This window comes from Filicampus tigris, chromosome 1 (genome assembly GCF_054856515.1).
Source record: "Filicampus tigris isolate MCC_2025a chromosome 1, RoL_Ftig_1.0, whole genome shotgun sequence".
NCBI classification, from domain to species: Eukaryota; Metazoa; Chordata; class Actinopteri; order Syngnathiformes; family Syngnathidae; genus Filicampus; species Filicampus tigris.
Window position 1 is genome coordinate 3,114,627 of NC_141217.1, and position 26,698 is coordinate 3,141,324.

General features: G+C 42.4%; 1 protein-coding gene across 1 annotated transcript in view; it reads left to right on the top strand.

The window, feature by feature from the left end:
• creb3l1 (cAMP responsive element binding protein 3-like 1) overlaps positions 1-26,698 on the top strand; it is a 47,792-nt gene that overhangs the window by 3,564 nt on the left and 17,530 nt on the right. Inside the window, exons 2-3 of the mRNA XM_086047528.1 lie at positions 10,289-10,421; positions 11,068-11,154. Coding sequence (XP_085903654.1) covers positions 10,289-10,421; positions 11,068-11,154 — 220 coding nt within the window. The remainder of the gene's footprint in view (positions 1-10,288; positions 10,422-11,067; positions 11,155-26,698) is intronic.

Here is a 26,698-nt window from a genome sequence, read left to right on the forward strand (position 1 = left end):
CATACATTTATTTACCAGTTTATAGAACTAGTAGCTGCCTGCAGCTGTATTAACTCCTAAAACACCAAAACGTTTTAATTTAAAGTTTATAATGGCTTACCTTAACTAGAATCCAGCTCCGTACTGTGCCAAGGGTAAATAAAATCCAATCCAAGTAGCGCACTCCAACTTCTGTTTATAAATGTTGTTCTTTTTCTTCTCCTTCTTCTTCTTGGTTCATGGGCGGATTACAGCTCTTTGGTGCATACTGCCACCTACTGTACAGGGAGTGCAATGTGTTTCCATATGCCCCGTGATCAAACACACTAGACAGTCTTGAATATAAATAATTTTAGCAAGATTTAACAGAAAACCACAACCATAAAGGTGTATATGCAAATAAATATGCGTATATAAAATATTAGACTCAAACAAACATTGTAGTTTTGTGTTGTCCTAGCAAAGGGAAGTGAGTCTTCTGGTTCTGCCTCCTTAGCCAATCACAGACAGCCATCACAGTCCCCGCAGGGATCCTATTGAAAAAAAAGAGCACTCACTCTCACACGTATATAGTCAATGCACTCCTCTCTTAAGTATCTCCCTGAGAACAAACACACAAGCCAAGCGGGGAGTGTTTCTGTCAGTCGTAAGCAAAACGGGTGTCCATCTGTGACAGACTGAGAAATCCGGCGGGACTTGACCCGGTTAGTGACGGACTACACTTAGGGACGAAAACCCACTTCCGTCAGTGCTTAGTCCGTCATTTTAAAAAAGTGTCCATTCATTCGTCAATGGTCAGCAAGCGAGGTGTCCTTTACTGACGGCCCATTCCGTCAGTCTGACGGAATACCCACCTCTAGTTATGAGCAACCAAGTCCATCAAATGGTGAGACTCAGAATTCATGAGGCCAAATGTGATGTCACACACAGCATGATTCCCTCTTCAAGTCAATAGAAGCCCAAGTATCAGATGTCTCTAAAAGATGATGTGGTGAGGGATGTGTTTAAGCAGTGGTTCTTGAACTTCTTACACCAAGTGCCACCTCCAAAGATACTAAAGCGGAATTCAACCCAAACATATTTGTTTCAAGAATATGTTCCCAGCAGGGACACTAGTTGAAACACGGCATTCTGATTAATTTTGCGTTTGTGGAATATAAATTAAGCAGCAAAATCCACTTGCTTTTTGCCATCTCTGGGGGCGGCCATTTTGTCTTCTGTCGACTGAAAATGACATCACAACTGCTCACAACGACCAATCACGGCTGACCTGTATTCTGAATCTGAGCCGTGATTGGTCGTTGTGAGCAGTTGTGATGTCATTTTCAGTCGACAGAAGACAAAATGGCCGCTCCCGGAGATGGCGAAAAACGAGTGGATTAACACTTAACACAATATTTATCAGGATGCCCTGTTTCAACTAGTGGGCTTTCTGGGAACAAATTCTTGAAAAAAAAAAACGTTTGAATTGACTCCCCCTTTTACTTTACTTTAAGTAATGACTAACATTAAAATGCACTCACGTAGCAGGCTGTCAGGTTCTAGATGACCTAAAACATTTAATAAAAACACTACACAAGGAAGGACGACAAGAGGGTTTAACTTTTACTCATGAGGAGAACCAACAGATATATGCACAGTGACAAATCTCCGACCGCTCCGCACACACTCAGTCCGTTGCCTCTTTTATTTACAAAAGGGTGTTTTTTCTTGTTACATTGGCATTTGCTCCAACAATTGGGAATTGTAAATCACAGATTGGAATGCTTTGAAAATGACAAACACAAAAATGTTAAAGACGTTTACTGCAATAAAATAATTTAGCGACAGGAAAGTCTTCTTGAGCTAAAGGCACACTTTCTTATCAGCAGCTGTTTCTCGAGGCCTGCTCTATTTCCCTCACAGACACAACCTTAACAAACAAGTTTATCCTGATGAATAAATGCTTTCCAACACCATTAAGAGTAAATATGGGATAACTTATGTACAATTATTCCATCACAGGCCTAAGTGTTCATCAGCAACTTTAAGTTGTATTCAAAAAGAGTGTGTTTGTTATTTAAACCATTATTGAACATTTTTCACATTGCGTTTAGTAGGGTGCAACATGCCGTCGATGAGGCCATTCATTGTGTATGTGGTGAGGGGCACGCATCACGGAATGGAGCGTTTCTGGGCTGCGCAACACCACGGCAAGAGGACGTCTGATGAAACGGCAAGATGCCTCAAATTGAAAAATGTTGCATTCAAGAGAGGCATCGCCGTCACGTCAGACAAGCGCCTCCAATAGGAAAGGAGCTGATTGAGTGATTTTGTGCTATTTTGGAGGACTTATTTACACCTAACGACATGAGAACAATGGAGGAAGCATTAAGTAGTACAGTGATTGTACAGTGACGTGCTTAAGAAGATACTGCTCCCTGCTCAGCAGGAAATATACCTCAAAGCCGTCTTGATGGAACTATAGCTGCAGCTGTAGACATTAAAGAGACACTTGACTAATTTTTTCCATTTTCAGCAGTCAAAAGTTCATATTTTGTCTATCATGAATTTGATTATGTCATTATATTTCATGTGCATTTAACTGCTTTAAAAACGCTTTTTGGCACTTGGTCTCGACTGAGAATAACATCACATGTGCTTAGGGCTCAGATTACAACCAACCACTCTTTATCTTACTCTAGGTGGTGCCCTTTGTGTTATTAAGATGCAGAGGGCTACTCTTGTCACTTGCGAGGTGCAAGTTTTTTTAAATTGGCGTTCATAAACAGGTTCATGCAAGCTAGTGTTGGCGTGACAGTTGGCGCAATGGAGGTGCGATAGTTGGTTTGAGACAAAGCATTGTTAATTACAGGCCTAAACACACTCCTTGCATTTATAATTACAGCTAAGCATAAGCAAAATCAGGTGCTCTGTTTCTTCCTTGCTAATGACACACAAGCATGAGAGAACGCTGTAAGACTCAAAACGTTTCCCAGCATAGAGCTCTGTGCGAAGAAAATGAAAGGTCCGCTCTGACGACAGTTGTTCTCGCAACAAGTGTCTGCCCTAATGATAGAACTAACCTCTCTGCTTGTATTTGTGTGGTTCTTGTGGTTGACAAAACCAACAGAGTAATCACACTGGATGAAGGAGGCATCTGGGAACTTCCAAAGATTATAATGAGCATGTTGGACTGTTGTGCAAAACAGACAGAGGTCTACAATATGACAGGGCAAAGACAGATAGGAGACGTGACTTGAGCATTTACAGAGTTTAAACGTCCGTCGAGATGTAAAGGGAAGTCAACCCGAAAATGTTATTTTCAAGAATATGTTCTATGCAGTCCCAATAGTGGAAACACGGCATTCCGATTAATATTGCGTTTATGGAATATGAGTTAATCCACCCGTCTTTAGCCAACTCTGGGGGCGGCCATTTTCTCACTTCTGTCAGCTGAATTGTTTTCTGAAGCTGAGCCGTGATTGGTCGTTACCTGAGCCCTGAGCAGTTGTGATGTCATTTTCAGTCGACAGAAGTGTCAAAATGGCCGCCCCCTGAGATACATTACAATACAATACAATACAATTTTATTTATATAGATGGGGTGGATTTAGCTGCTTAACTCATATTCCACAAACGCAATATTAATCAGAATGCCGTGTTCCAATTAATGGACCTGCTGGGAACATATTCTTGAAAAAAAATGTGTATAGGTTGATTTCCTTTTTAAAGGGAGGTCAACCTGAAAATGTTGTTTTCAAGAATATGTTCTATGCAGCCCCAGTAGTCGAAACACAGCATTTCGATTAATATTGCGTTTGTGCAATATGATTTAATCCACCTGTTTTTGTCCATCTCAGGGATGCGGCCGTTTTGCGACTTGCTGTTGGATGAAAATGAAAATGATGATCACAGTTGCTCAGCATGTTTGGTCATTTTCTGAGCCTTGAGCAATTTCAATGTCATCTTGAGTCAACAGAAGTGACAAAATGGGCACCCCCTGAGATGGCTAAAATTGGGTGGATTTTGCTGTTTAACTCCATCCATCCATCCATTATCTATACCACTTATCCTCACAAGGGTGGCGGGGCGTGCTGGAGCCTATCCCAGCTGTCTTTGGGCAGTAGGCGGGGGACACCCTGAATTGGTTGCCAGCCAATCGCAGGGCACACAAAGACAAACATCCGCACTCACAATCACACCTAGGGGCAATTTTAGAGAGTCCAATCAACTTACCATGCATGTTTTTGGAATGTGGGAGGAAACCGGAGTACCCGGAGAAAACCCACGCAGGCACGGGGAGAACATGCAAACTCCACACAGGGAGGCCGGGGCCGGGATCGAACCCACGACCTCTGAACTGTGAGGCGGACGTGCTAACCAGTCGACCACCGTGCCGCCCGCTGTTTAACTCATACTCCACAAACACAATATTAATCAGAATGGCATGTTTCAACCAGTGAAGGCGCATAGAACATATTATTGCAAAGAATTTTGGGGGTTGGCTTCCGCTTTGAACATAAGTTTCAGATCAATGAGGCAGTGACAATGATCAGTAAAGTTAGAAAAATTTAATCAGATGCTCTTTATAGAGATTAAACACATGCCTTATTCAGTCTTTCTTTGATATCCTCAACCTCGTTGTATTGTATTGCGCCGCTATGACCGATGTGTTTACTGCTTTCAATCGATACTCATAAGTTATGTAAACTTAATGAGGAAATCAACCCAAACATATTTTTTCAAGAATATGTTCCCAGCAGGCCCACTAGTTGAAACAAAGCCTTCTGATTAATATTGCGTTTGTGGAATATGAGTTAACAAAATCCACCCCTTTTTAGCCATCACAGCGGGCGGCCATTTTGTCACTTCTCGACTGAAAATGACATCACAACTGCTCAGGTAACGACCAATCACGGTTCAGCTTCAGAAAACAGGTCAGCCGTGATTGGTCGTTACCTGAGCTCTGAGCAACTGGGATGCCATTTTCAGTTGACAGAAGTGACAAAATGGCCACCCCCATAGATGGCTAAAAACGAGTGGATTAACTCTTATTCCACAAATGCGATATTTATCAGAATGCCTTGTTTCAACTAGTGGGCTTGCATAGCACATATTCTTGAAAAAAATATGTTTGGGTTGACTTCCATTTTAGGTTATGTTAACTTATGAGCACAACTGGATGTCTACAAACCAGTGGTGAATTGTGATGTGTATATATATATATATATATATATATATATATATATATATATATATATATATATATATATATATATATATATATATATATATATATATATATATATATGTATATATATATATATATATATATATATATATATATATATATAGTCCTTGACAGCCCCTGTCCAGCCTGTTTTAGATGTCTCCCTCCTCCAACACACTTCATTCGCTCAGCTCATTAGCACGCTTTGCAGAAACCTGATAATGACCCTGATCATTTGAATCAGGTGTTGTACTTTTACTGTTGCACCATCTCAATGTCCTCCACAGTGATTATAATGGACTGACTGGTAGCCCTAATTTTCCCAAATAATCGGTGGTCAAGGTAGAGCTATAGTTTTACTAATGTTGGGAACTAGATGATTGCTGCTCTGCTGGTCCAAAATGTTGTCCACCAGCTTTCGGTACTTCATCCACTGTCCATTCTTAATACACTCCATCACTGCAAAGTCGTTAGAGTACTTCTGCTGGTGGCATGATCCAGAGTTGAAATGGAAGTCTACAAAGTGAACAAAAAAGCAGACACACTCATACATTGCAGACATTGCAAATAGTTCATTTTCTGGTTCTTTGTCATCATCAAGTGTTTCTTCTTTCCCATCACTAGTAGTTGAAGTTAAGAGATGTTAATGTGTCAGAACATGGCAACACACTGCGTGCATTAGCTTAACAGATGTATCGATAGGTACAGTAGATCAATCTAAACAAGAAAACATTAGAAACTTAAGATATTGCATCTTATTGTTGTTTATGGTAATACATATAGTAGGGGTGTAACGGTACGCTAAATCACATTTCGGTTCGGTTCGGTTTTTAGGAAACTTCGGTTTTTAAAAATATATATATTTTTTAAATATGTTTCTTTTGGAAAGATGACAAGTAAATGCTACATTTTTTAGAAAAAATAAAAGCGAACCATTCGGGTGATATTCTAAGAAATTACACCAGAATAAAAAAGACACTAACAATAAAGATCTCTTAATTTAGTAAATTATTAAGACACTGAAAATCTTTAAACACTCAGCAGCAACAGCCTATGACACATCTAAGTATTCAAGTTAAAGACAAGTTGTCATTACAGTACATGTATACACTTTTTGTGATTTACAATTATCGCTAACTATATTAAAACTCTTTTTATAATGATTTTTTTTTTTTAAAGTCTTTATGAAATTGTATACACTTTTTAGGCATTGAAACCTTTGAATGTTCAACAGCATATTGTAACGAATTGGGTTATCTGTGTTGTGGTCGGATTTGTGTGTTGCTGAGTTGTGATGTTTCCGAGGTTAATGAATGCATCGTACAGCAATTGGGTGGAGCGGCGGGGAAAGAAGAGCGCGAGCAATTGTACTTGGATGAATAAAAACGTGATAATTAAACTACGTCTGACGGCGTGTTCCTGGAAGACGCTACAATATGAAAATCTCGCTATTTAAGTTTGACGTTTTTGATTCCTCGTCTGAGAAACATTCACAGTCGGATGATGCCGTGCATGTTAGACGTGCTAGCCGCAACATAGCCGCCCATCTCATGTAGCAATGTCGGCACACAACTTCGGACTTATCCACGCACCTTTCCCCATCAGCGATTTTAACAGGACAGCCAGAATGTTCCCAAACAGGAGACTGCAGTGTACGCGGGGACCTTCGATCTCTGGCTCTTTTCTGGCTCTCTCTTTTGTGCCGCCACTCTCGTCTCCCGTCAACAGTCAGCGTCCGTGCGTAAGCTCGCGCTAATAAGTGGACGGAACCGAACATGCCATACCGAAACATATTAATACACCCGAGTGTACCATTACACCCCTAACATATAGTGTAGTTATGCAACAGTAATATTGGTATTATACATGGTATTTCTAAGTACTGCTAAAGTGGGAAGCACAATATTGACAGTGGTAGATAAGGACTGATTCAGTCATTAAAATGCACCCAATATGTATGATTTGCTGTGATCTCTGGTCCCTCACTGACTCAAATGTCTCCATCCTGAGTCCCATGGTGTCACCAGCCTTCTTTGTTTGTTAAATTTGTGAATCCATTCACTTCAGTGCCCCTGGCACTGATGATGATGCCCTCAACAGACAACTGGAAAGGTGATTGTACTTGCAACAAAGATTCCCAACATCTTACTCCATGCATTGAAGGATATGACCTTCCTCTAGAAATTCCTTTTATGTACCAGCAGCCATGTTAGTATTCTATTCCAGGCTGTGGTTCAACGTAGCAGGAAAGGATGATGCACTCTGAAACAGTTGGGTTAAAAATAACACAATTTGGGGTAAAAAAAAAATGGAGCGATCCACTACTCGGGTCAAGTCAACTTTCGGGTAGTTTTGTACAAGACAACCCCCAAAAACTGGGCTGTTTTATACAAAACAACACAAGAAGGTGGCTCAAACTGACCCAATTAGATGATCGGTCCATTTTTGACCCCAAATTGTATTATTTTTAAGCCAACTGTTTTTAGAGTGCGAGATCTATTTAATCCATGTTTCCCCGTGTGGCTCTTGAGGTCCGTAACCTTCTAATGGAACAAATGCAATATTTCTTAGTTGAGTTTTATTGTATGAGCCATATGTGTGCTTTGCTTACTCCATGTGATTTCATAATACCATTGCACGAGTCCTAGACCTTCAACACAGGCATGTTCAACCGCAAAGAAAAGCTAACATAATGCATGATGGCATTTTGAGGTTAAAACTACATTTTTTGGATGCTATACAGTTCTGTACACAGTTACGGATGAAAATTACTTTTAATGTAGAGTAAGTGCTATTTACGTTTTATATATTTATATATATAGAGCATGGAATGGACCTGCAGAGCTGCTTTGTGGTTACTAGCTAGCCATTTGAGCACACTGAGACCAGAGCTCATATTAAAATAACATTAATCCATATTATATTTTTTAATTCATGCTTGTGAAGTTAATTTAACATGCAGCGGCAGTTCATGCTATTTTTGCACATGAGCTCACGCTTGTTTCCTGGAATCAAACATTGACATCAGTCTTCCTGACTCATTCAAATCCAAATCTCTCTGGATGCCCGTGAAGTCCGAGCACCGCACTGTCGCAGGCTTCCAGAACATCTCAGCTCGGTGACTCATCTGAGTTTAGAATGAACATGTGTTTAATGTAATGACATCAGCGCAGTGGAGGTGACAATCAGGTCATTATACTGTAGACCATGGGTCTTCAATCCTGTTCCTCGAGGGCCGGTGTTCTACCTGTTTTCAGTTTTTCACTGCTGCCACACACCTGAATCAAATGACCATATAATCAGCAAGGTCTGCAGAAGCTGGATAATGACCCTACTCATTTGAATCAGGTGTGGACTACAGCAGGGCGAGATGGAAAACAGGCAGGACACGGGCCCTCGAGGAACAGGATTGGAGACCCATGCTGTAGACTATTTCACTCATCTAAGTCCATTCATCTTCATGCACTACAAACAATATGGGTAGTTATTTTGCTGACTTTCATAAAGATGTTGTATTTAATATGAAATCCATGAATAATGAATTGTCTTTCACATAGGATATTCACAGGTAAACTTTTCATTCAAATCCTTTGAACTGTGTTCAAGCGAAAAAAAAAAAATCTCGGGAGAAAAATGTAAGTTCCTACATAGGGTCAACGAATGAAAAGCGGATGTGACCCAACAGAGATCAAGCATCTGAATGTGTGGTAAAAGGGATTTTGCTTGCGGCCAAATGCAGTCTAGATTAGGGGTGGGCAATTCGAGGGCCACTATCCTATGTTTTCCCATCGCTCCCTGTTGCAACACACCTGATTCAAATGATCAGGATTGTTATCCAGTTTCTGTAGACCTGGCTAATTATATGGCCATTTGAATCAGGTGTGTTGCAGCAGCGAGAGATGTATAACAGGCAGGACACCGGCCCACAAGGACTGGAATTGCCCACTCCTCGTCTAGATCAAACATGAATGAAAATTTGTTGCTATTACAGCTTCTGATTTGCACCAAGTCTGCTATAAAATATCTCCAACTGCAAGATAGAAGACAAAAACTGTCAAATTCATGATAATGAAAAAAAGGATGCTAAAATGGAGGCTACCACTCAATCTGTGTATGTAGAAAGTGTACCGCTGGTGTCGGGCGGAATCCTCACAGCTCCAAAACCAGCACACGTCAGGAAAACCCAAAAAACTGCATATTTGTTGCCACGTTGACAAAGAGAGCAAGCCATTTTCAACTGATCAGTAATTAAAATAAATAAATAAATAACACGTAAAAATAACAGACCGACCTGGGGACTGACCAATGGCATTCATTTGTGAAAAAATATCAAATGGACAAAATTTGGATGTTGGTTTCCCCTCGTCAGTGACGGTATGCACAAATGACTTTAAGTCTACATCAGGGGTATCCACCTCCGGTCGTCAAGGGCCGCTTTCCTGCTCTCCTTGCTGCAACACACCTGATTTAAATGATCAGCTCATCAACAAGCTCTGAAGAAGCTTGATCTTTTGAAACAGGTGCGTTGCAGCTGGGATAGATGGAAAACAGGCAGGACACCGGCCCTTGAGGACCGAGTTTGGACACCCCTGGTCTACATCATAAATCTTCCAGGTGGCAGTAGATCCTCTGTTAGGGATTTGACTTTAGAACTAGAGGGCCACAGATCAAATTCCACTGTGAACAATAAATTGAAAATATTCTGCTTCCTGACTAGTGTTTACGTTTACTTGAGCAAGGCACCAAACCCTCAGACCTAGCTCAAGTGGTGCAGCACTGTTTGCAGCACACCCCAGTCACTCTGACCTGATCTCTCTTTGCAAGGCCATCATGTGTGTGATCTTGTTCTCTGAATGATGTGCAAAAAAATATATAGAGACACAGCGACTCGAAGTTGAATACATTGAGGAATCAAAATTAGTGTGATAGATTCATTTTTTTGATACTGAAAACAAACTGAGCCCCTGTTGGTGAAGAAAGACCAACTCACCCCCATAAAATTATCTTTTCTTACAGTTTCCCTTCACTCGGCATCTGAGTGTCTGCACAGCAGCTGTCCCACCTTCTTGAATCCATTTGTCACTTTTTGTGTTGCAGCCTTTCTCAGGTGACCAGATGGACGACTTCAGCAGCGAATTATTCAGCAGTTTCTTTGAAGACCACCTGCTCGACCGCCCCCTGCTGGCAGACAGACATTCTTTCCTCCACATGGACATAGACAGCAGCCCAGGTCACAATCATCATCCGTAACTTCGATTCTCATTTGCTACTGCTGTACTGTAAAAAGGGCAAACATATACCTCCACAGTATGAGTGATGCTTTCAATGACCTCTCGCTTACTGCCAATTGTGGCTTGAGACGTGCTTTCAAGTGGTTGAAATCCAAGAAACACTCTGCAGCCCCAATAACATTTTTAAATGGCCTTTTCATTTCCTTGGATTCCTGTACATTAGCCAGCCTGTCAGCCAACATCTGCACTGAAATGAACTCCAAACCCGCAATTGGACTACATTTCAAAGCTAACTCAGCATTGAGATATCTCCAGCTTCCCCCTAAAAAAAACTTTCAGGTTATCTCCTTCCTGACTCAGAGAGGTCGAATTCCAAAATTCACAAGTGAATATTAGCTTTGGCTTCCCAAAATCTGGACTTTTAACAGGTGAAAGTGTCAACCAAGTGCCCACTGCAAAGTAACCCCGTCCTTCAAATGGCCTTTATCGGGATACACTACTATTTAAGCAAAAACACAATGCCACTTTTACACTTTAATAGCAAAAAAAATGCCACTATGTCTATGTAAAGTGTGTATACAGTAGTATTTATTTTGCCAGCAACCCAAATGTGCTAATGACCTGCTTCGATATGTGGCTTCACAGACATCCAAGTAGAACACAGCTACTCTTTGAGTGAAGACTCCGCCCCACAGAGCCCCGCCCTGTCAGTCAAGATGGACCAAGAGTCTGGTGGGTGACTCATCTTTCTCATGACTTGCTTTTGTCAACCTCTTCGTCTCATGAGGAATCAATCATAGAGGTACTGGCTGCCTTGCTTGATGCAGCACCTCCCGTTATTTTGTGCATACACACACACACACACATTATCAGAGGTGGGCATTCCATCAATACTGACAGAAGGTCCGTCAATCCGTGACTGATGTATTATCTGAGTTAATTTTTTCTAACGTGTTGTAAAATTTAAATTAAAGGGACGTTTGGGGCCGTGATGATGATGATGAACATGATGGCCATGTTTTCAGTAACAAGTTCATTTTATATATTTTTTGATTAGGAAAAGTTGTAATTTTCTATTTTGTCAATACATTTGGGAGAAATTAGGAAATAAGTGACTCCATGAATAACGCCCCTTGTTAATCAGGACAATGGCCACGCCCCCTACCGTTCTATCCCTGTTCGGCCGGAGTCACGGGAGTAACCGATTCCAAACTCTTCATTGGAAATCATTATACTTTCATTGCTTATAACGTACAAAAACGGTGATCAATTGGCACCAAATTTTATGTGGACATCCTTACTAATGACCACTTCAACATATCAAAAGGATTAACCTCTTCGTGGCTGATTTATGAGAATGAGGAAATGTGAAAGTGAGCGTGAGCTACATAAATTTATGTACACTGCTTCTTTGCTTAAAGAAAATAAATAAATAAATTTAAAAAACACTGCTTCTTTGCTGATCACGGTTAGGACGAGCGAGGCATTTAACACCAGTCAGGATATCTACAGAGACTGAAGTGGAAATGAGTGGACGTGCACATTTGTTTGGATGAGGAATGGCCACAGTTTTTCGACCGATAACACGCCGTGGAACGTAACAGCCGAAGCGGTACGTTCCAATGCGGCCACACTCGGCTGTGCAGTCAGCCTCCTTGCTGGAACTTTTTGTTTGCGGCTGCAAGCGGTGTCGGACAACGCACGCGACTGCTTGGGAGGCAACCCCGCGACATGAAGACGCAGGCTCATGATCACCTCCACACGCTGCGCGGACAGCAAGGAGCTAATGTTGTGCTAACGCCTTTTGTTTTAACGGCCTGAAGCTAGTTGTTGCTATTAGCCGTCCCGTTATCCTACCTTTAGCCGGGGAGGGAAGGGGATGGGGGTATAAAGCTCCAATCTGCCTGCCCTGCTGCATGCTGCAAGCCGCCGTCTCCCTCCGGGAGCTGACACTAGTTTAGCGTTGCTAAATGTCTGAAATATAACCATTCGGGGTTCGTGTGCGCATTCATGCTCTTCTTGTCCGCTTCAGCTTGTGAAAGTGGAGGAGCAATCGCCACAGTAATTTTGATTTTGTGGAGGTGATCATGATGAGATCACGTTTTATGTCAATAAATCCAAACTATTGTGCAGAACACTTTTATACTTTCACAGGTTGAAGTGGACAAGAGTAGTAATGTGCATTTGCATTTTGGTGGCGATCGGTCGCCGTTTTACCACGCTTGCTTTCCTCCCCCCAAAAAAAAAAAAATATATATATATATATATATATATATATATATATATATATATATATATATATATATATATATATATATATATATATGAAAATACATTAAAATAAAAAGCATATGACTCTGTACTTAGCATTACTGCTGAGAAGTGGATGGAGAAAGAGGAGAGGAGGGCGAAAAGATATTGCCGGCACGCAAACAGACACAATCGAGACACTGTGTATGCTCAACCGCAAGGCATACTGGTCTTTGTAGTACAGGAAGTGCTTGTATGCAGAAGTGCATTGTTTGGCGCGAAACCCATCGCAAATACACAAGCAGAGGTAAACAAGCTCAGAGACGCAGCACAAAAGCACACTTTTGGAGCAAGGGGGAAACCGGCTGCTTCATTCATGTGGTGAGTGACATGAATAATATCAAGTGTTTTATTGACAGTTGAAAGTAACAAGCGGAAATGATGTCCATTTGAGTCATGACGACATGTGTCGCCGTACACAGTGGGTTATTCAAATGCCGGAGCAACTCTGTCCGCTCAATCATGTAAACGGAATATTCAGAATGTTTCAGAAATCGGAATCTTGACTTTAACCCAAATATTGACTGCATGTAAACGTGGTCACTATGGTGCTGGGGAAAAAATGGAGGAGGACGCACAGGCGTCGTAAAACGTATGTCTCGCACACCGTAATTTGAGGACTGCCCAAATATTTGACGCATTTAACGCATGCGCAGAATGACTGCCCATGCATAATCCCACTCAGTGCAGTGCAGTGAGCAGCAGAGCGGACGCGTGCATGTGTAATTGTAAAGCAGGTAGGCCCTCTGGGTGCGGAATTCATCCATCCATTATCTATACCGCTTATCCTCACAAGGGTCGCGGGGAGTGCTGGAGCCTATCCCAGCAGTCTTCGGGCAGTAGGCGGGGGACACCCTGGATTGGTTGCCAGCCGATTGCAGGGCACACAGAGACAAACAAACATCCGCACTCACAATCACACGTAGGCGCAATTTAGAGAGTCCAATCAACTTACCATGCATTTTTGGGAATGTGGGACCGGAGTGCCTGGAGAAAACCCACGCAGGCACGGGGAGAACATGCAACCTCCACACAGGGAGGCCGGAGCCGGTATCCAACCCACGACCTCTGAACTGTGAGGCGGACGTGCGAACCAGTCGTCCACCGTCCGCCCCTGCGGAATTCACGTTTTTAAAAAATACAGATGGAACAATAAATAAGCAGGTAGTCATTTGCAGTCATTGCAAACGGTGACGTACAGTTTCCCCCGGCTCGTGGATGTCGCCCGCGGGAGTATAAAGAAGCATTTCGAAAGAAGAGGGCAGCTTTAAATCTCAGAAATGTGAATGAATTGGCCTCAGTGACTGAGGATGAGTCGAGAAGAGGGCTGTCTTGTTTTGTGATAAAGTCAGTTAATCTAACAAGCGACGTGCTGAACAGAACAGAACGCTCACTCTTAACACTCTTATTATCACATTCGTGTGCACTTCAGGGACACTCGGAAAACATAAACTCTGATGAATATTACAAGGGCCACATATAAACGTGTACATTACACACACACACACACTTTGTTTGCACACATTTGAAATATTTCTGTCACTGTTCTGAGGCCATTTTGCGTTTTTGTTTTTGTAGTGAATAAAAATACTGTCAACTACAGATAGAATGTTAATCATTTTAATTTAAAAAATGTAATTGTCATCTCATGAGGATTTATTGTTATAATAAAAAGATACATTACATATGAACAGTATATTGAATATATATATCTGTCTTGTGTCTTTTATCTTTCCATTCCAACAACAATTTACAGAAAAAAATTGCATATTTTGGAATTGCAATTAATTACGATTAAATATTTTTTAAACTGTGATTAACTTGATTATATTTTTTAATCGTTTGACAGCCCTAATATTTGAAAGTTTATTATTATCTAATCAATCTATTTCTAAATCTTACTTTAAAGTTGCTGAGAAAAGCCCCAAAGCCCCACATTGTCTGTATGCATGTATCTGTATTCATGGTTTTTCAATTACCCAGTCATTTACCCCCTTAAGGAACTGTTTTTCGCATTTATCAACCAGTCCCTGGTTTATGTTTCACAATGAGCGTTGCAAAATGATTTGAAGTTCCACTCACCATCAAAAAAGTGTCCAGTCACCACCAAATAACCGTGGTTACGAGTTTAGGTCCAGTGATCTTCGGCTATAGCAAATTTGACCGAAGTCACCGCCTCAAAAAATCGAGCTGGTTTTTTTTTTTTTTTCACCGTCATATATCTTGCTGATTTTAGTCATCACTGCAGTTTGAAACACCTCAATTAATCCTTCGTCTTCAACTATCTTGAGCATTTCATAGCTATTTTGCATGCACATTCGTCAGCTTGTCAGTCGCAGACTTGCTCATACGTGGGCTGTTCTCGAGTTTAGTTTGGCAAAGATCTTTGCAATGCCTCGCTACATTAGCGTCTTCATTGCTATCATTAGCTGTGGCTTTATTCGCGGATGGTTACTTTGTTTTCATGTGGTAGGCTTGACCTGCTTCTTTGGTAAGAAAAGTCCTTCTGACAAAGAAGGCATATCACTCTGCCTTTATCAAGAGTGCCGTAAGGGCGTTTTTTAAATTTACCATTCATCGGACCAACAACTCTCACATGGTCCTCCATTTTCACGTCTTCTCTCTGCTCCTGAACTTGCCCTCCCACCTATAATAGGAGCCTACCAAACACAATGACAGTGTCCACGGGTGTGACATTCACCATCGTGTTTTACACCCCCAACAACTCAAGCACAAGCCCCATGCCTCAAAATGGATCTCATCATTCATCATACGGAAACAGTAAAGTTACAGATCCAAAATTTGATTAATATGATTAAAATTAAAAATAGTGCTTTAACTCAGACTGTAATTAATTGATCTCAATTAATGCACTAATTTGACACCACTAATATATATATATATATATATATATATATATATATATATATATATATATATATATATACACATACATGTGTCACAAAAATGTGTCTACCAGTGAATTAGGTAAATACAAGTTTTTTTAAAAATCCATTCGTGTGACCTCTTTTTTTCAGCTATTAATATGAAGCGGTCAATTTGTGTACAAATTTAGTAGGGCTGTCAAACGATTAAAAACTTTAATCGAGTTAATAGCAGCTTAAAAAACAATTCATCGTAATTAATTGCTATTCAAACCATCTCCAAAATATGCCATATTTTTCTGTAAATTGTTGTTGGAATGGAAAGATAAAGGACACAAGACACATATGTACATTCAAAATACTGTTCATATGTCATGTATTTTTCTATAATAACAATAAATACTCATGAGATGAAAATTAAAATGTTTAAATTAAAATTATGAACATTCTTTCTGTAGTAGAAAGTATTTTTATTCACTACAAAAACGCAAAAGGGCCTCAGAACAGTGACAGAAATATTTTAAATGTGTGCAAATAAAGTGTGTGGGTGTGTGTGTGGGTGTGTGTGTGTCTGTGTGTGTAATGTACACATTTATATGGGGCCCTTGTAATATTCTTAGAGTTTATGTTTTCCGAGTGGTCCCTGAAGTGCACACGATTGGCTCATATGACGGGTGAGTGTTATGCTCTGTTCTACTATGAGACTGAGTGAGAAGCAGTACAGTTAGATTAGCTGACTTTTTTCACACAAAACAAGACAGCCCTTTTCTCTACTCTTCCTCAGTCGCTGAGGAAAACCAATTTATTCACATTTCTGAGATTTAAAGCTGCCCTCTTCTTTCGAAATGCTTCTTTATGCCCCGTGGGCGACATCCGCGAGCCGGGGAAAACTGTACGTCACCGTTTGCAATGAGTGCAAATGACTACCTGCTTATTTATTGTTCCATCTGTATTTTTGAAGAATATGAATTCCCCACCCAGCGGACCTACCTGCTTTTCAATTACACACACACGCATCCGCTCTGCTGCTCACTGCACTGCACTGAGTGGGATTATGCATGGGCGGTCATTCTGCGTGCGCAATACATGTTTGTTTTACTTTCAGAAGGGCCCATCGAGAATGCTCCGCCCCCTCTGTGCTGATACCTACTGGTTGTAACCCCTGGTTAAATGCGTCAAAAGTTTTTAATCAGGTGGATTTTGGAGTCCGGGAATAACAGTACGTAATTGCCAAATTAATTCACAAAATTACATATTACCAAAATCCATAAATAAATAAATTAAAAGTCCGTCCCTGGACTGGACCGGTCGGACCCTCCGGCCCGGCAGGATGCCCATTTTAGGGGCGGGGGGCCGGAGGGTGACAAATTTTCAAAAATGGCTGGACGTGGATTTTTGTCCGGCCCACTAATCGGCCCTCATGCGTTTGAGGTGGTCACGAGGCAGCCAAATTTAATCTCAGCGTACTCAGTGAAAGGCTTCTTTTTAGGCTTCTTCCTACTCCCGCATCGACGCGAGCGACAACTGCCGCATTGATTTCACATGTGACCGACGCATTGAGCTGTTGGCGACAGGTCTGCGACACATACGACGCACACGTCAGGAATTGTTGCTGCTCTGATCGGTCCATTATGTCACATGTTGCGATGACATACAGTTTCCCACACGGAGAGGAGAGAGAGGATGCAGCACGCAGCTCATTGCTGCTGCAAAGCAAACCAGTTTGGCAGAAAAATCAAATGCATAGTCTAATCATCTCGGTCCCTTTATGGTTGTAGCCGGCACGATATCCATTATGGTCGCTGTCTTTTTGAAGCGACGCTTGTTTCGAAACAACTTGTGTCCACGAGTATATTCAAGCTGCGCGCAGCACTGACTCAGGGATGACGCTGGCACATCAAGGTGGAGTTCATGCACTTCATCTGGCGTCTTCACTACTTTCGGAAAAATGCTGAAGCAAACCTGCTGTGTATAGTGGTTTGCTGTTATGCTTTTATTTTGAAGGCCGTGAAGGAGGGGAAGTGCGTAAAATAAATAAGTAACTTGTTGACTGCGACTTCTGGCCGTCTGTTGGACCCAATACAATACGACAAAACCAACCCAGCTCGCAATGGAAGTAATCACACGCAGTTGGGTAAGTAGTAAAGTACTAATGCCGCATTTTGAAGCGTGTCCACAGTGGGTTTGAATAGTAAATTAGCCATCTTATGATCCTTAAAAAGGCTCTGCCGCTACCATCCCTCCCCCGGCGGCGTCAATCAATTTTGGGGGCCGGGGGGCAGAATGGGGCGGGGGGTGATTTTTATGAATAAGGGCGGGGGATCACGGCCGAAAGGGTACCCAGGTCAAGGGTGAAGGGCTGAAGGCTGGACCGGCAAAAAAGGGTCAAGTGCCCAGCCCTGGAAAATACTAATTGGCAAACAAATCATATGTTACATTCTACTAATTGGCTATTAAATCATACGTTACCAGAGTAACAAAACAAATAAAATAAGATTGTCATATGCTCACTGGGAGCGGCATTGTCACTGACTGGTTAACACATCCGCCTCACAGTACAGAGGCCCTGGGTTCGAATCCGGATTCCGACCTTCCTGTGTGGAGTTGGCATGTTCTCCTGCGTGCGTTTTCTGCGGGTGCTGTTGTTTTATGCCACATTCCAAAAAACATCCATGGTAGGTTAATTGAACACTAGATTTTCCCAAGGTGTAATTGTGAGTGGTTATTTGTCTATGTGTGCCCTACGATTTTCTGGCAACCAGATTGGGGCGTACACCGCACTGCCCAAAAACAGCTGGGATAGGCTTCAGCATGCCCTCGTGGGGTTAAGCGGTTCGGATAATGGATGGATGGATATGCTCACTGGATCATAACTGATAGGAATGTTAAAGCGCCCTAGGATTAGAATAGTAACGAAATAAAGTAAAATAATATTACCATATGTTGTTCACTGGATCATAAATGAACAATTGGTGCCTGTCACAACTCCACCACGTAATGACTGGGTGACGCTTTCAATTCAAATATTCCATGTGAAATGAAGGAGGGTGAAAAACACTGATGTGCGGGTGTTTCTCTAGTTGTTATTAAGAGCAGAATAAGCGGACAGATGGATTTCGACGGCCTCTCTCGACATACGGGCGGGCGAGGAGATCCCGACGAGGCGACGTGCTCGTTGGCAGGGCGGCCTGGTGGATCGCGAGGCATTTCGGCCTCGCTGTTGAGCGAGGCCACCGTATGGGGAAGTGGGCAGCACTGACACACACCCTCGCAGCCTCCCTGGCTCTGGAGAAGGCCGGAGGAGCCGTCTGCCCAAATGCCAGAGCTACGCCTTGGCTCATCTTTTGGTAGGCTGTAACATGCTCACCCCTGGTGCACAACAGCTGGCTCCCATTGAAGAGAAAGCTCCTGTTCGGTCTGACCAAACCATTATAGATCATGGATAGATTTGGCGAAGACAGGAGCAGGAGAGAAAGTAGTGAGGTTAAAATGACAATGACGGAGTGACGGACTGACGATGCCGGACTCACGGACTGTGCTAAGATAGTGGTGACGAACTGTAGTTTAGCGATGACGGAAGTGTGGTTAAAAATAACGATGACTGAGTGACAAAACTGAAGCAGTTTTGGTTTGGCTTGAAATAATGACGGCCTGATGATGATGGACGGGTGGCCCGGCCACTGGTGAATGACAAATGACAGACCGTCAAAATTTACTGAGGCACCCATCTCTGTCTCTGTCTCTGACACAGTATGTGTGCAGGTTCCGCTTTCTCCTCCTTTCCTCCTGGTCTGGTTTTGCTCTGTCCGTTTGTCTGCATGCTCTTCTCTTCTCCATTTATCCTGGGTATCCTTCTGTCTGTGCAGTTTTCCCACTAAGTAAGCCCTGCCCACCTATCGCACGTGCACACGCACACGCACACACACACACAACACACACCCTCACTGCACTATGACAAGCATATGGTTTTGAGTGCGGCGTAGCCGAAGCCAGAAGAACCTCTCTCTCTCTCTCTCTCTCTCTCTCTCTCTCTCTCTCTCTGTCTCTGTCTGTCTGTCTCTCTCTCTCTCTCTCTCTCTCTCTCTCTCCCTCCCTTAATCCAATTAAATCATCATAATATTATGTGCTTTGACATAAAATGGAGTCAAATTCACACAAAAAAACAAAAAAGAGAAATTCTGCTTAGTTTTGCATGCCGCATGCGCGGTTGTTTGGACTGATGCATGCCAAAGATGACTCCGCTATCACGCAGCATGCGACATGATGAAAAAAAACCTTTCCAAAGTCACGAAGAGTACACAAGAAAAACGCAGACGGTCACCTGTCATTGGGCCAAAGAGGTTTACAAATGAAGAAATAGAGAACATAAAGAAGTCTCTCAACTCAACAAATATACTTGCTGTCATCATCAGGTTTGCAAACAGGAAACACAAGAACGCATTGCTAAAACAAGGGGAAAATCAAAGGGATCACTAATAAATAAATAAAGCAGAAATAAATTCAATATAAAGTTGATCCTTGGTTTTCATAGATCCTACTTTTCCTATGATTCATTTTTAGGTGATTTTTTTCATCTAAATTTTGTCTCTGTTTTCGTACATCCACTCAGTTTCCATGCAGTAAGAAAAAAATCGTGTGACTGGGACGTTAATGTCCCGGAATAAATGCGCATTCATCCAAAGTATTTTGTAAGTTGTATGTAAAGGTCTCAGCAGTTGGCAAGGTGTAGTCCAAAATGCAAGCTTTTATTAAAAACTCAAAGCAATAAGCCTTTCAGTCAGGCCAGGCAACTCAGGCAACAGCAACATCAAAAGTCAGACCTTCAAAATAAAAGCACCCAGTACAATAACACAGTTTCATTACATATTAATTTCCCACAAGGTGGTCCATTTAAGGTGCTGCCTTTTTAAAAGTCTATTTTTTTCCCTTCATCTCAAAACCATCTCCTTTTGGTTCTATGTCTGGCAAGTGAGACTTTGCCTTTTTAAGCTTAGTTTAGGGTATCCATCCATCCATTATCTGTACCGCTTCTCCTCACAAGGGTCGCGGGGCGTGCTGGAGCCTATCCCAGCTGTCTTTGGGCAGTAGGCGGGGGACACCCTGAACTGGTTGCCAGCCAATCGCAGGGCACACAGAGACAAACATCCGCACTCACAATCACACCTAGGGGCAATTTAGAGTGATCTATTAACCTGCCATGCATGTTTTTGGAATGTGGGAGGAAACCGGAGTACCCGGAGAAAACCCACGCAGGCACGGGGAGAACATGCAAACTCCACACAGGGAGGCCGGAGCCGGGATCGAACCCACGACCTCTGAACTGTGAGGCGGACGTGCTAACCAGTCGACCACCGTGCCGCCCTAGTTTAGGGTAACTTAAACTTAAACTTCTTTTAATCATCTGGCAGCTCACTGCTTATCCTATTAAGCTATTCATTGGACTTGAACTTTCCTTTCAATAAAAAAATTGAAATAAAAAAAAAAAGGAAAAATTGGGGCATTCCAAAAACCTTTGACTAGTGAGTTTAACTTGTACAGTGCGATCTGGACATAATAATATATACCAATGTAGGTAATTTTCTATCCGAATAATAATAGACTGTACATCCCAATGTAGTATTTTTCCTCAAAATTACATGAAATAATGGCAGTTTTCTCCTATCTTTTCTTTATGTATTTATAAAACTCCAGAATCAATAAAATGAAGATAGATGAAAATCTAACACCAATACTCAGTGGAAAAGTATCATTTGAAATATCTTGTTGTACAACCAATTTTCAAGGAATGTACACTGTTGTTGTCTACTGTAAATTGTAATGTAGTGTAATGCGCAATGATGTTTATATCTATGCTCCAATGGCCAAGCCGAAGCTAAATTTTTGTGTGCGTCAAAATGTAAGGACGGAAGTGCAAGGACGGACGGGAGGCAGAGGACGATTATGTTTATGAATAAGGACGGAGGACGGACCGGCAAAAAAAGGGTCAAGTGCCCAGTTCTGCTGACCGACATGATCTTTGAATTGATTTCTACAATGATATAGAGGAATTCTCCCACGCTGGTGTCTTGTTTGTGAACAAAATCTGATGACTTTCACCACCAGATTTTTCTGCCTGATCAAATACACCAAAATCACGTTACACCACCCACGCCTCGAGCTAGAACTGCTTTGTCTAAAATCTAGTCTACTTTTTGTAACCAAATTTATAGATGGGCCGGTAGGCACGCAGGAATGCCCAGTGAGGCATAGCGCGTCGACCAAATTCACGAACAAGCGGAACTAGGCCATTGCCCCAGCACAAAAATGACAATGCGGCCGTTTTTACGGCAAGCGCAGACTACTTTCTGTTACCAAATCGTCAGATTAGTCAGTGGTGAGGCTCCCAGAGAGGTGCAATATGGCCCCAAACATAGTAGACGAGACCTGCGCAGGAAAAATAAAGTTAAACCCGTTTTTACGTCGAGCGCACTGATGCCAGTCTACCAAAATAGGACTAATGAGTTTACGGCAACCCGTTTTTTAAAAATGTTTTCTTGGTAACACTTGTATTAATGGTTCCGAACAGGGTTGATTTGCAGAGCTGGGCACATCCGTCCCTGGGCCGGACCGGTCGAACCCTCCGGCCTGGCCGGATGCCCATTTTTGGGGCGGAGGGGTGACAAACTTAAAAAAAATGTCTGGACTAAGCGTGGCCGGAAGTTGATTTTAGTCTGCCCCACTAATCGGCCCTCATGCGTGCTCGCGAGGCGTACAAAAATCATCTCAATCTACTCGGTGAAAGGCTTCTTTTTAGGCTTCTTTCTACTCCCGCGTCTGCGCGAGCGAAAACTGCTGTTATAGGGATTGTGGTATTGCCCCCCTGCCCCCTCTTCTAATGGTATGCCCCAGTTGCAGGTGGAAGGCACGGGTTACGTGATGTGAAAATAAGGAAAAACAAACACCCTTGAGCGCACGTCGCTGTCTTTCATGTTGCGATGACGTACAGTTTACCACACGGAGACGGATGAGCCACGCAGCTCGTTGCTGCTGCTGCAAAGTCCCATCACTCAAAGCAAACAAGCTACTCACCCACATTCCCCCTTAGCCGCCACTTTCCAGATTGTTTTCGCAATAAAATTAAATGCATCGTCATCCCTTTATGGTTGTAGCAGGCACGATATGTATTGTTGTTGCTGTCTTTTTGAAGCAACGCCCCCCGACTTCTGTTTCAAAACAATTTGTGTCCACGAGTATATTCAGACGCTAGCACATCAAGGTGGAGTTCATGCACTTTTTCTGGCGTTCACTACTTCCGGAAATACAGCATAGCAAACCTGCAGTGTATAGTGGTTTGCTGGTATGCTTTTATTTTGAAGGCCGGGAAGGAGGGGAAGTGTACAAAATAAATAAGTAACTTGACTACGACTGCTGCGACTTCTTCTACAACTCTTCTCTATAATTATTGGACCCAAATAATTATAGAATACGACAAATCCAACCCCGGGGCTCGCAATGCAATGAAGCACGCAGTTGGGTAAATACTACTGGCGCATTTGAAGCGTGTCCACAGCGGGTTCGAATAGTAAATTAGCCAGCTAATGATTCTTAAAAAGCCTCTGCCGTTAGCATCCCTCTCGCAGCGACGTCAATCACGGACGTTTTTTAAACAATTTTTGGGGGCTCGGGGGGCGGAATGGGGCGGTGGCCGACAATGTTTATGAATATGGCCGGAGGGTCCCGGCTGGAAGGGTACTAACCAAGTCAAGGGTGGAGGGTCGCAAATAATGGTCAAGTACCCAGCTCTGTTGATTTGTTTCCACTTCTCAGCCAAGCCCCTCATTCTTGGAGATTCTCTCCACCCTCTTTGCCATGCTTTTGGATTTGTGTCTGGGGGCCAAGTGCACATGTGAACATCCTTATGTTTGAACAAGGTGTTCGTTATGGACAAACCATGACAAGCAGACAAGTCCTGTATTAGAACGCCACACGGGTTGTGAACAAAGGGAACCATTCTTCCCCATCACGCCCTTACAGGTCTCATTGTCATTGCCCATGTGAGCGTTTGAGGAGGAAGTCAACCGAAACATTCTTTTTTTCAAGAATATGTTCTATGCAAGCCCACTAGTTGAAACAAGGCATTCTGATAAATATTGCCTTTCTGGAATAAGAGTTAATCCACCCGTTTTTTAGCCATCTCTGGCTAATTTTGTCACTTATGTCAACTGAAATGGCATCATGGTTGCTCAGAGCTCAATTAACGACCAATCATAGTTCACCTTCGAAAAACAGGTGAGCTGAGCCCTGAGTAACTGTGATGTCATTTTCAGTCAACAGAAGTGACAAAATGGCTAAAAACAGGTGGATTTTCCTATATTCCATAAACGCAATATTAATCAATTTAGACTAGTGGGCCTGCATAGAACATATTATTGAAAAAAAACATGTTTGGGTTGACTTCCTCTTTAGCTCCCACAGCAGAACGACGGAGTCCCCAACAGGAGCGCTCTCCAAGGCCTCCAAGAAAAGTGGGTACTCTGAACTGCTGTTTGGTGCATAAGCACAAACAACAGTCAGGATTGTGTCCCCCCCATCCGAAGGCTGAGGGAGGCTACCCTCTCGTCCACCAGAGCAAACCCCAACGTAGAGGTGCCAAGCTGTAAGTAAGTATGCTGGTCCACTGTAGTGCTTGGCGCCCCTCACCTTGGGCAACTCCAGAGTGCAAGAGAATCCAACCTCTCTCCAGAGGATTGGAAACACAGCCCAAGCTGTGTGTGGAAGTGAGCACAACTATATCTTGTCTGCATTTCTAACGGGTACGCCCCCACATATTGTAAAATGAACAATCCAAAAATCATTCCTGGTAATTCTTCTCAAGAACGTATTCACCAAGTACAGACCTTTCTCAGTACTGCCACAATTCTCTGAGATAACAGATAACAGACAAAAAAAATCATGGATAAATTCCTTCCACTCACTGACAGCCAAAATGGTTTCAGAGAAAAAAGATCAACATCACTTGCAATATTAGATTCAATTGAACACATCACAAACACCATAGATCAAAATAAGTAAGGTACTGGAATTTTCAATGACCAAGAAAAAGCATTTGGCATAATAGATCATGATCAGCTGACCTGTTTTCCGAAGCTGAGCCATGACTGGTCTTTTCCTGAGTCCTCAGCAACTGTGATGTCATTTCCAGTCGACAGAAGTGACAAAATGTCCGACCCCCCTGAGAAAGCTTGGATTTTGCTTAACTCATATAACGCAATATTAATCAGAATGCTTTGTTTCAAATGGTGGCCCTGCATGGAACATATAAATTTATTATTCAATTGTTTTCATTTTATTTTTTACTTAAAAAAAATTGCAAAAGTGACAACTGCCAGAGGTTTTTGGGTAATTATACAGTGTATGTGGGCTGACCCTATGGAAAAAACTTGACTAATTGAAGCAATGTCCAAACATGAAGCAGCTCATAATAACATGACTCTCGAGAGAAAGAGAGAGGAGGAGGATTAACTATTGAGTACTTGCTTTTCTTTTCTTTCTTCTTCTTTCTCAAAGAAGAATCATCTTTATTTGTCCGTCCACAGACAAAGATGAAATTTGACCTCTGCATTTGACACATCGTAGTAGTGGACCCAACAAACATAGGTTGTTAAGTGCGTTAGGGGTACTGGCGTCTTGCTGATGGACACCACAGCTGTGTCCAGGTTGTGTTGAGGGTGGATGGTCTTGAAATGGGTTCTGCACGGTGGCGGGCGACAATCTTAAAGTTCTTGTTATGTATTTTTTTTTGGTGTGTATTTTTTCAGGCAGTTTAATGAAGGGCACAATGAAGTGCAACAAGTGATTTTATTGAAATTTTGGCATCTTTGTCTATTAAGTGATTTTAGCTGCTGCGGGATCAGCACTATTACTAATATCAGAGCTGGACATTGCCTATTTTCCGTCTGCATATAATCGACCCACGAGTCAACCAGCGTCGAGAACGGACTTAACCGATACCACGTCACACACAGGCATTCCTGACACACGGTCAAGTAAGGAAAAAATAAAACAGTGTTGTGTACCTTGCGGTCCGACAGACGCAATGTGCCCCATATTGTTTTTATATCACCCATCACCACGCAATGCGTGTGTGTCTGTTGTTTTTGTTTGATATTTTTTCTTTGTTTGGCACCGTGTCTGCCCGTGCGGCGTCTGCTTGTGGCGTGAAGATTACGTTTTCGACGACGATTGGCTGTCGCTGCAGACGGATGGACGGGGACCACGTGGTCGCTTAAATATGCAGGTCGGAACGCTGTGGCGGTTAGGCGATGCCCAGCTCTGATTATTATAAGTTCACATGTTGAGGTTTACATCCCAAATGTTTTGTGTTCCATTTCACTAACTCTGATTTATTAAGGTCCACGTTGAGGAGAAGCTGTGCGTTTTAATGCTGCTGCCACCCGCCGTGCCGCACCAACTATTGTTTTATTACAGCTTCTGTCCTGCTGAGTGTTTTCTGTTCACCCGCTGGGATGACAGTTTACAGCCTTTTATTTTCAAGCATAACTTTTAAATGTGTGCAAAAACCTGAAAGTGTATGATTTGATGTAAATATAAAATTCGACTAAAGCGGCATTAATGCCTCATAAACTCTGGTGCTATCAAAATGTAATAATAGTATTATGTTGCTTCTACCAGTAGCTCAAGATGGTTGCTTTTGCTGTGTCATTGAAGAATGGGGGTGGAGGTTTCCAGTCAAGCTCATAGCTTAATGAGGCTCAGCACGCAGCAGGTCCTTCCTCATTAGGAGAGTAAGCCCCAAACTTTCAACAGTATGAGTGGTAGTCTCTGATTTAGCACACTAACCAGTTACATCAGTCAAAGCCAAACCGCATTTACTATCTTAAATGTTGTCTCTACTATATATGGAGTTGCCCATGGAGAGGGGCGCCAAGCAGGCGTGCGCATATTTACAATTGAGGTTCACCCCGGTGTAGGAGAGGGTAGCCTCCCTCTGCCTTCGGGTGGGGGGATGGGTCCTGACTGTTGTTTTTGCTTATGCACCAAATAGCAGTTCAGAGTACCCACCCTTTTTGGAGTCCTTGAAG